The 12,377-nt window shown below is 36.4% G+C and overlaps 1 protein-coding gene across 1 annotated transcript; it reads right to left on the minus strand.

The window, feature by feature from the left end:
* Nucleotides 1-1,139: 1,139 nt before the first annotated feature.
* LOC116001761 (osmotin-like protein OSML81) lies at nucleotides 1,140-2,048 on the minus strand. The gene has a single exon (XM_031241698.1). The coding sequence runs from the start codon at nucleotides 2,037-2,039 to the stop codon at nucleotides 1,359-1,361; it is 681 nt and encodes a 226-aa protein (XP_031097558.1). The 5' UTR covers nucleotides 2,040-2,048; the 3' UTR covers nucleotides 1,140-1,358.
* Nucleotides 2,049-12,377: the final 10,329 nt, after the last annotated feature.

Genomic DNA, 12,377 nt, shown 5'->3' on the forward strand with positions numbered 1-12,377 from the left:
TATGCCAAAGACCTTGTGGTCTAGTGACATCCGGTGTCCCGATTAACACTCCCACATGGATAGCCTCAGTGGAGGCAACTCTGGACTCTTTGTGTTTCAGTAGGTTGAGAAAGTAGTTATGAACAACACTCATACTACATTGTAATAGAGTCAGTAGTACTCAAAAAAAAATATTATTAAATATTCTTTAAAAATTTTCGTTATTTATATGAATATATTTTGTTTCATAACGTATAGATAACTTTTTTTAATATTGTAATTGCTATAGAATAATATTTTATAAAAATCTTATGTAATAATAATAGTAACAACAACAACAACAACAACAATAATAATAATGATAATTATTATTATTATTATGTAATTATTATTATTATTATTATTATTATATATTTTGTATAAGCGTATTTATGTCTTTTAAACATATATTCCATTTCTGTTCCTTTAACCAACCAAACGTTAGAATACAATTCCTAAAAAGTCTATTCCTTTAACGAACCAAACAATATAATACAATTTATGTTCTATTCCTTACCTATTTCATTCCCTATGGAAGAGCATTCATATTCCCTCCAAATTCATTCCGTGAACCAAACGTGCTGACGTGCTGTAATAGAGTTATCTAAAATGAACCTTACCCAAATCAAGTCTAAGTTAAAAATTCTATCATCTAATTCAAATTTAAATTAAATTATAATTATCAAATTCAAATATAATGAATTATATTTAAATTATAATTATACTTAAATTCAAATATGAATTGGGCTTGGATCAATTAATTAATTAATTCAATAATCTAACATCAATTTAATTGGGCTAATTAAATTAATTCAGTCATCATTAATTAAATTGGTCCAATAATCAATCCCAAAATTAGACCCAATAATAGTTTCATCAGCCCATCTTTCGAGTTCAAATTTTATGGGTCTAGACTTATACTATGTCACCGACGGCGTAAAAACATTTTTTTAAAAAAATTATAAATTTATTTAATATTTTATTAGCGATTTTATTAAAACCAAAGTGTTATATATGATATTATATGCTATTTTTATAGTAGTGCAAAACACAAGTTTAAGGTAAGTTTGGGATTGTAAGTGTAATTTAAAGAAAACAAAGAAAAAAAACATACAAGAAAATAAAGAAAAGTGGAAGTTTCATTAATTGCATGACTTCGTCGTTTTGATCGAATATAAATTTCGATCAAATCCCATATATAATCTTTCTTTATATATTTTACTCTCAACCCTTTATTCTTGCACACAATCTATCACATGAGTACAAATAGAGCTGCCTGTACCCAAGCCTTTATTCTTAACATCATTATTAATACTTCCACTAATCTATACTTAACTACTTCATGGGCAAAAGACAACCCTGTAATCAGTAGATCCAGCAGGGCAACCGAAAGTGCTGCTTGGATCATCTTGAGGGTAACTATAAGCATCAGGACATAAGCCCTTGAAGAATTTTGAATAATCACTAGGACCACATGGTCCTTCGGTGCAGCAATATTGTTGTCCTCCGAAAGTGGTGCAAGGGTTGTTACACCCGCCGGGAACCTTAAGAGCGGCGGGGCATTGGCCGTTCACATCAGCCGTGCATGAGATTGCATGGCACTTGTCCGCGCCAGGCTTGGTGGGGGCGAAGTTCAAGGGAACATTGAATCCGTCGACGAGCGAGATGTCGATGGTGTCGAAATTGTTGTCTCCCGTTAGGGTGAATTCGGCGAGGGTGTTGGGCGGTTTGCCCCACGCGGTGCACTGCAACGCGCCGCCGCAGTCGCCGGTCTCGCATGAGCCCCTCCCACTGGCATCGAAGTTGCAGTTTGTGCGGCCCCATATACGTGCCATTCTCGTGCCACCGGGCACGTCAATTGTCCAACTTTGGCCTTGATCAAGCTGCTTGCCACCGCCAACTGGTGTCGCTGCCGCCCAGACGGTGTACGGGCAGTTGTTGCGGATTTCAAAGGTGGCGGCGTAGCCGGAGGTGAAGAGGCTGAGGAGAAGGAGCAGCGTGAGGGTGGTTAAGTAACCCATATTGGTAAACTAAATGCTTTAGTGTGATTAAAAGAGTTGGGTTGCAAAGTATTTATAGAGTTTGAGGGTGAGAATAGTCAACCCAATTCAAGAATCGATTGGTTGAGTCGTTGTCTTAATTACCCTCACTTCATGGCATGTAATCTGCAACATAGGAGTACACCATACTTGACTATCGTTATGCATGCATTTGGTTCATTTTTTTTATTAAAATAATTAAGATTTTTTTTGACAATAGTAAATGATGATTTCTAAAATTGATTTTGATTAGTAGATAATACTACGTAATAATTATGTGTCAACTTTTTTATTGGATTGAATTTCTGGAACCTACTTTGTTTGGGTTCTTATATTGGAATTGGATAATCAAAATTGATATTAATGTAAAAGAATTCAAATTTTAAAAAGTAGTTAACAACTATTTTATTAATTAATAGCAAAAAACAGAATATTTTATCCTTTTCCATTATAGACGTGAAGATCATTGTTTATTGTTTACTTACTTCAAAACTACGGTTGGTTAAATTTTAGTATTCTATAATTATTGGTTTTATTTGGACTTAGATTTTTTTAAAAAAATAGTAATTGTTTATTTAAAATAAAACTTAATTTTGAATAAAAAAACAATTTTATATGTCACTATATTTATATATTATAATGAGTTTAAATTTTGCATTTTATTTAAAATTAAATTAAAATTCTATATCATATCATAAAATAATATGACATCTTAAAATAGATAATACTCCATATAATCTTAAGTTTCGTATGGCGATCAATAGTTTAGAAAGTACTTTAGTCTTTTTGGACGAAATTACCCAAACATTGTTAAGTATTTCATTAATTAATTAATTAATGAAATGACCGTTTTAGTCCATTAGTTATACCTAAATTGTAAACTTGGTCCATGAATTATTACCCCATATAAAGTTTTCTTTTTAATTATATATGTTGAAAGTGACAGTTTCAATCCATAACTTATAGATTTTGTTAACATTAACTATTTATTTTGAATTTCAAAATTATTAAAGGACATATTGGTTATTTAATAAAATTTTTTCAAATTCCCTCCATTAATCTTCACATATACTCTACTCTAATCGCATACTCTACTCTGACTGCAAAACTCTTGCTAAATATATGTTTGTCTTGATTGAGGAGAAATTGAGAAGCAAAAATGACAAGTAGAAGATTATTTAGGATCGAAGATATACCAAATTATAAGTTTAATATGTTAGTTTATTACAATTTTTCCTTTTGTGGTATGTAAATTACTCTTTTTGTTATCTCATTGACTTCATACCTTAATAGGTAATATATGCAATTTAGTTATTTTAAGGGAAAATTGTAATTTATGCCCCTCTATAATATGTCAATTATCAATGTCACCCCTGAATTATTAGTGGTGTGAATGTTGCCTCTCAATTTTCAAAATGGTACATATATTGCCCCTCTCGTACCGTACGCGAGGGGCAATATATGTTCCATTTTAAAAATTAAGGGGCAATATTTACACTTGGGAGGGGCAATATATGTATCGTTTTGAAAATTGACGTGCAACATTTACATCACTAATAATTCAGGGGTGACATTGATAATTGACATATTATAGAGTGTCATAATTTACAATATTCCCTTATTTTAATATGTTAATTGATGAGTTTATTATCGAAATGGTCCCTCGACTATTGTGAAATTACCAATTTGGTCCTCGACAATTTTTCGTAACCGATTAAGTCCCCCGACTTTGAAAAATTTAACCAATTTGGTCCTCTGTTTATTTTGCTGTTAAACATCTGTTAAATCGGGACCAAATTGGTAAATTTGCTATAGTCAAGGGACCATTTCAGTGAAAAATTAATTACCAATTTAGTCCCTTAACTATAGCAAAATTACCAATTTGGTTCTAGATTTAGTGAAAATTGGGTGGATGAGATAATTATCTTAATTGGTCTTTAGATGAAGCAAATAATTCACCACTACTAATCAGAAAGATTTAATGCAGCCTCTTAAATTTGTTATTAGTTAGCCACCTCAAAAAAGAATATTAACAAAAAAAGCAATAAAATCATATCATTCTAAATTTAAGAAGAAAAATAGTTGAAAACATGTTTTATGTATTTAGATAAATATATATATTTTAGAGTTAATTACCGATTTGGTCCCTCGACTATTAGGATTTCACCACTTTGGTCCTCGACAATTTTTCTTGTCTAATTAAGTCCTCGACTTTGAAAAAATTAACCAATTTGGTCCTCCGTTTATTTTACTGTTTGATATATATCCGTTAAATCGGGACCAAATTGGTAATTTCATTATAGTCCAGGGACCATTTAAGTCAAAAATTAATTACGAAAATGGTCCCTTGACTATAGCAAAATTACCAATTTGGTCCCGATTTAACGGTTGTTTAACACCACAATAAACGAATGACCAAATTGGTTAATTTTTTCAAAATCTAGGACTTAATTAGGCAAGAATATTATCGAGGACCAAAGTGGTGAAATCCCAATAGTCGAGGGACCAAATCGGTAATTAACTCTATTTTTTGCCTATTAAACCATGTAAATCAAATTATCATTTTGTCGTTTTGGTGTTTATTAATCATTTGCAAATTAGGTTTTATTTTGTGCATCCCAGTGATGTTTTTGGTTATTTTGATCTTTGTTAAACAAATGCAACTTAAACATACCAAATAAAACAAATGCAACTTAAACTATTATTTTGTGTAACTTAGGATGTTATTAAGAGTTGCGTATATATCAAGATTCATAGAGGGAATTTGAAAAATTTTAAGAAATGATCAATATGTCCTTTAATAATTTGAAAATTCAAAATAAATTGTTAATATTAACAAATTCTATAAATAATGGATTGAAACTATCACTTTAAATGGTAAAATTTGTATAAGATAATAACTCAGGGTGCATTTAATCCTTATTTTGATGAATTTAGTTAACATTGATAACGATAAATACTTGTACTCCACAAAAGACCGTAATCTTATTAATGATGCTGGGAACCGGGTACAAAGGATTAATCAAGCCGGTTCAATCTATCGTGACGTTAAGTCAAGGTTCTGACTTCGGGAGATCGGGCAGTGGGCCTCGTACCTCCGAGGGATTAGCTATCATTCATTCCACAACCAAAAGTCTCCTCTCTCTTCATTAAATGAGGTATTTATAGGTAGGGGAAAAAGAAAAATTCCGCTCCCTCGGCATGGCAGGCACATGGAGAACATGCACAGGCTCCTCGTCGGGCGGAAACAACGATGTGGCGAATTAGACTCAGCTGACCGATTTACGCCTAGGAAGGTCGGCAGCACGAGGGAATGGGTGAAGAGGTTTATAACTCAACGGTAATGAATAGGTATGCCATGGTACCGTCTCTAGCCCAACCATCCGAGCTAAAGGAGAGGTTGGACCGGGTCGGGTCCTAGCGAGGTCTACGAGTAGTCTGCAGACCGACCACTTATACGTACAAGGCTAAAGGATGGAATAATCCCTATCAAACATATTGCATATATTTGTTTTTACTATTAACGATTCTAATTCTCACCTTAGAAATTATAACCATAAATCCCAAAAAATGCTCCCTTCTTCATACAAAATCGACTGAATAGTTCACAAAGATCATCTCCAATGTCCAGTAGAAATTTGTTAGGTATGCTCAAGTTTTCGTCCAAAAAAATTAGACTAAAAATACAATTATTCTCTTTTTATATCAATATTGTTTAGGTTTTTGTCCAAAATAACTCCTTATGAACAATGACTAAATACGCAATGTTAGTGACTAATTACGGGTACTATTGCAACTTCATAATAATTAAGGACAAAAATTACACATACTTTATAACTCGTAGACTAAAACTATAATTTTTTCTTATATTACCTTAAAAAGATGAGGTAATAATAAATTACAATTCATTACAACAACAACAACAACAACAACAATAATAATATAAATTTTAATCTCATCACACCAACAAAAAAAAAAAACAACAACAACAACAAAAAATTATTGTACAGCAACAGCGAAAACTTGAACTGAAGTTCACATAATAACAATGTTTACTGTGATGGCCGGTTATTTTCGCAGCCAGGGACGCGTTAGGACTAAAGAGATTTTTCAATAAAACACTCAACTGGCCTAACAATTGGACTTTCAGAAAATATATTATTTTATATTATAATGAAGCAAATAAATTAATAAATTATTTTTATACATCTGAAATCTCCTTCTCCTAAATTCTACTCCCACCGCATCTAAACTCAGCAAGTACATAATATTATTTGAAGGACCATCTAGCATCACTTCCCTTTACTCTCATTTAGTTCGCAAAAAATATTTAAGGAAATGAAATTAAAATTACATGAAAAAGAAATCAAAATTAATTATATTGTTTGATGGGTGAAAAAAATTATTGAAAATATTGATTGAATTATTTGGTTAAGTTTGGAATTGTAAGGAATAATAAGTATAAAGACCAATATACCATACACAATAATAATAACAACAACAACAACAACAACAACAACAACAACAATAGCAATAGCAATAGCAATAGCAATAGCAATAGCAATAATAATAATAACAACAACAACAACAACAACGACGACGACGACGTCGTTTTAATGTTTAGAAAAAATTACTCCACGTGCATATTAGAATAATGAACATTCTGTGATAAGATAATCTATTTTATGAGTTAGAATATAATAATGTACATATTTTATGTGTTTAGAATAATGTACTTTATGTGTGGTAGAATAATGAAATTTCTTGGGTAAGATGATGTATTTTATGAGTTAGAATAATGTACTTTGTCTGTTAGAATAATACATAATGTACTTTATAGGCTCTGTTTGGCAGAGCTTATTTAGGAGTTTATAGCTTTTTAAGCTACTAATAAACTATAAGTTTTGTTTGGTAATGTTCTCAAAATGCGTTAATAGCTTAAAATAAGAGCTTATTTTGATAAGCTACTTTAGATAGCCTTTTCAAAAATAAGCTAGTAGCTAACTTTTTTCCATGATTATCTTTATTATTTTAAATAAATGACATCTTTTACTCCTTCCAATTAAAACTCTTTTGGCCTTTTCTATTCAATATGTTTCGTTGTAATTTCAATTTGACATTTGTGTTTGAACAATAATTTTTGTATGAACTAATTTTATGAATTGTAAACATTTTGTTTTACTTTATATATTTTCAAATATATGTTCTTACTTTATATTTTATTAAAATATTTTTTTGAAATCAAAACCTCAGAGAGTATATTATAATAAAGAAGAAATAGAGTCAGGGGGGACAGAGTCCCAATACAAAAAACTTGCCTGAGAACCGGCAGAAATAGCGAGAGTATGTGCTAAAGTATTCAACGATCTAGGAATCAAAAAAATACGACAACTTAAGAAAGAAGACATCGACGTCCTGCATGCATCAATAAACAAACCCGCATAAGAAAAAGGAGCCTCCACCTTGTGTAAACCACTATGAAGTTGTGCACAATCTACGTAAACCTCAACCGAATCCATGCCCCTGCCCCTGAGCCATGACAATGCCTCCTTGCACGCAATGGCCTCCGCCATGAGAGGAGAGAAGCAATCAGGCAAAGGCCCTGCACACGCGGCGATGAAGCCCCCGTGTGACTCCACTAGGACTGCCCCGAACGAAGCCTTGAGGGTGCTGGACTGATAGCTGGCGTCGACGTAGCACTTCGGTCGAGCAGAAGGAGTCTGAGCATGCTGCGCCCCAACCGCTGCCGTGGGTGACAGAACAGACAGCTGCTGGCGTGGATTGAATTACCTCCAAGCTTGAAGAGAAGCCACGACAGCCGCTACCAATCTTCTTGGTGATGGAAGAAACCCATCCCACACAGCATTGTTTCTTGCGCGCCAAATATGATAAAGAATAGCTACAGCCAAGCAAATATTATCCTCAGTCAATGAACATAACAGACTCGAACACCACTGACTAAATGTGACACCTACAATGCTAGGGAAAGGAATATGTGATTCATGCCACACAAGTTGTGAGAAATCACACAATATTAGTGCATGCATTGTATCTTCATGACCCAACCCACACTTAGGACATGCAAGATCCACCTCCACTCTCTTCATAATCAAATTGGTAGTTACAGGAAGAACATCACTTAGGGCTCTCCACAAAAACATCTTCCATTTAGGGGGGACTTTTAACTTCCACAAAGAGCTCCAATCACTAAAGCAGTTTGGGGAACTGTCAAAATCACCAATAACACATCTATAGCCACTCCTAACAGAGTAGCTACCCTTTGGGTCCCCAAACCAATACCAAGAGTCCTCGTAGCCCGGGGAGATAGGCACCCTCGAAATACGCACCACATCATTTGGGGTGAATATATCTGTAAGAATAGAGGAGTCCCATGAATTCGAATTCTCGTCAATCAGCCCCACAACAAGAGAGCCATTTAACTGTGGTGGCATAGGCGTCTGTATCATCGGGTTTAAATCATCTGGGAGCCAGGGATGACCCCAAATTAAAGTTGATTTGCCATCACCAATCCTCCGTCTCACCCCCCCCCACAAACTAAGTCATGAGCCGCCATAATACTTCTCCAGCAATAACTTGGGCAGCTTCCTAACGTAGCATCAATAAACGAGGACTTCGGGTAGTATCTTGCTTTATAGATTCTAGCAACGAGAGAGTGAGGCATTGTTAAGAATCTCCAGGCCTGCTTTCCCAACATAGCCAGATTGAAAGCCCTTAGATCCTTAAAACCCAAACCTCCAAACTTCTTTGGCACACATAACCAATCCCAAGCTTTCCAATGAATACCCCTCTCAGAACCAGAACCCCACCAATATTTATTCATGGTTATTTCAATAGATAGGCAAACCGTATCAGGGAGCAAGAAAACTCCCATTGAGAAGGTGGGCATTGCTTGTGCCACACTTTTCAACAAGATTTCCTTACCTGCTTGAGATAACAATTTCTTGTTCCAAGAACCAATTCTTTGCTTGATCTTATCCTCAATATAAGCGAATGCAGCTTTCTTATTCCTCCCCACAAAAGCTGGTAAGCCCAGGTACTTTCCAAAGTTAGGGGCCTGATTAACGCCCAACACTCCTGCGACTTCAACTCTGTCATGCTCTGAGGTATTTCTGCTAAAACAGATACTAGACTTATGATAGTTCACAGCCTGCCCAACCATTTCTTCATACAACTCCAAACAATGCTTAACCACACCTGCCTCCTGAATATTAGCCTTAAAGAACAAGAGGCTATCATCTGCAAAGAAAAGATGTGAGATTAGGGGGGCACCTCTGGCCACCCTACAGCCATGTATGGAACCCTCCACCTGAGCTTTCTGAAGTAACAGGGAGAGACCTTCATCACAGATAATAAATAGATATGATGATAGGGGGTCACCCTGTCGAAGACCACGGGTCGGTACAACCCTCTCACTACTAGCCCCATTAACCAAGAAGCGATAAGAAACTGAAGTAACACAGAGCATTATTAAATCAACCCAGGCATTCGCAAATCCCAATGCAAGCAACATTCTCCGTAGAAAAGTCCACTCCATGCGATCATAGGCCTTCGCCATATCCAACTTTAGAGCCCCCCAGCCTACCACACCACACTGTTTCCTATTCAGAAAATGCCCCACCTCCGCAGCGACCAGAATGTTATCCATAATGAGCCTATTCGGAATGAAGGCACTCTGTGACTCAGAGATAATGTCACCAAGGAAATGCTTCATTCGATTAGCCAGGATCTTAGCCATGATCTTGTAGACCACATTGCACAATGCAATAGGCCGCAGGTCAGATACAGACTCAGGGATATTCTTCTTAGGAATCAAAACCACATTAGTATCATTGAGGCCATCGGGAAAAGAACAAGAGCTCAAGCAGTTAATCACAAAAGCTGACGCGTCCCCACCCACCACATCCCAGTAATGCTGGTAAAACCCAGGATTCATTCCATCTAGGCCCGGGGCTTTATCAGGAAACATAGAGAACAAAGCCGCTTTGACCTCATCACAATCAAAGGGGCGCAACAAGAGATCATTATCACTCTGGGAAACTCGGGGGATGATAGAATTAAAGAAAGACTCCATAGAGGTAGCCCCATTGGACTGAAAGATATTTTCAAAATAGGACACAACAACAGGTAACATAGCCTGACCCTCCACCCACTCCCCAGCATCATTCTTAAGCCTAGATAAAGTGTTTTTCTTCTTTCGGGAAGAGGCATACCTGTGGAAGAAGCGGGTATTTGCATCAGCTCCCTGCAACCAATGCTGTTTGGCCCGTTGCCTCCAGAAAGCATCCTCCTGAGCTTCTAGGCGGGTCAATTGATCTTCCAACCTCGAGAACTCTGCCAAGGAGGCCGAGTCCCTGGAACCTCGTAAAGATAATTGACTCCTACGAAGAGTCCTAATGCGTTGACCAAACTTGTGAAAGTGATCACCACCCCACCTCCTCAGCCTCACACCACACAAGTGTAAACAATTAAGAAATCCATCCTCCATCCCATCCTTCCATGCATCCTCCACTACCTCCCTACATCCCTCATCAAGGAGCCAGGCCATCTCAAACTTGAAACCCCTGGAAACTCCACCTGAATGTAGAACGGTCGGATTGACACTCAAAAAGATAGCGGAGTGATCCGAGGTACGGGTCATGATATTCTCAACATAAGCATCATCTCGCAGTCCACACCAACTCAAGGTTGCCAAGACCTTATCCAATCTCTCCTCAATCCATCCTGCAGTACCTTTTCCCCTCTCCCAAGTGTACTGATAGCCCCGCATAGGCAGCTGGACCAGCCTACAGTCATCCAAAGCCTCCCCGAACCCTTGAAGCAGATGATTAGGGTGCGGATTACCCCCTCTCTTCTCCGTCTGGTATAGGAGATCATTAAAATCTCCTACAACTACCCATGGTAGAGAGGACCTACTTGCTAATGATCTAAGCAAGTCCCAAGATTCAGCCCTCCTCCCACGGTCGGGAAACCCGTAAAAACACGACATACGCCAACAAGGAGAGTTCACAATACTTACTTCAACATCGATATGATTCCTAGAGTAACTTAGCAATCTGGCTGTACAATTCTTCCTCCAAAACAGAGCCAACCGACCACTCAAACCAACAGGATCGACATAGAACAGTCCCTCGAAACCAAGTTTGACGCGGAGACGCTCGGCGTGTACTCGTCCAACTTTGGTTTCCATAAGATAGAGGAACTCAGGCTTCTTACAGGACACAAGGCCCACAATCTCGCGAACTGAACGTGGATCGCCCAAGCCACGACAGTTCCAACTGATAATACTCATGATGATGGGCGGGCCTGGGGACTAGAACCCGCCGAAGACAAGTTTTTTGGAACATCGATCATCTGCACATCACCACTCCCAGCCCCAATTCGTCTGTTAACACCACTACCAGACCCCTCCCGGCGTCTTTTCGTAACCGCCACAACAGCAGCCTCCCGACCATATTTTATTAAAATATGATTTCATTATTTTATATTTTAATATGTAAACAAACCTATATAAATTTAAAACTATTTAAATTTTATGAAAATGTCCTTTTTAGTCTTTTTATATTTATCAGCTTATTATCAAAGAGCTAATTTTACCAAACACTTTTAAGTGTAACAGCTAGCTTAACATCTCTTCAGATTTCAGCTTCGAGTTTATAGTTTTTAAGCTTTCAGCTACTTTTCAACTTTCAGCTACCTTTTCAGTTAGATTTGCCAAATATAGCCTATGTGTTAGAATAATGCATAATGTAATTTATGTGTTAGAATAATGAAATTTTTGGAGTAAAATAATGTATTTTATGGTTTAGAATAATGTACTTTATGTGTTTTTATTAGTACTACTCACTCTGTTACAATGTAGTATATGTTCATAACTACTTTCTCAACCTACTGAAGCACAAAGAAACAGCAGCGCCTCCACTAAGACTCGAACCCACCCCCTTCCACATGGGGATGCAACCGGTGTTAGAATAATATATTTTATGAACTAGAATAATATAGTTTATGTGTTTTTAGATCGTGGTCCACACAACTGTGTGGACTTGCGCAAGCTCCAAGGAGAAATCTTTCGGATGACGAGGGAAACCTCACAACTCTTTTGAGTGTATGTGAGTAAATCTCATCTTGTGACTCTAGTCAATACGATTATACGAGTGTGTATCTCTTACCATTTTGACTAGGGTTACCAAGGGAAAATCTTATTAGTATAGGAAAGAATAAGATCCAATAATATTGAAGTAGGAGTTTTTCTTCTTCTTCTTCTTCTTTTTTTTTTTTTTTTTTTTTTTTTTTTTAAAAAAA

The sequence above is a fragment of the Ipomoea triloba genome, chromosome 13, assembly GCF_003576645.1.
Source record: "Ipomoea triloba cultivar NCNSP0323 chromosome 13, ASM357664v1".
Classification (NCBI taxonomy): domain Eukaryota; kingdom Viridiplantae; phylum Streptophyta; class Magnoliopsida; order Solanales; family Convolvulaceae; genus Ipomoea; species Ipomoea triloba.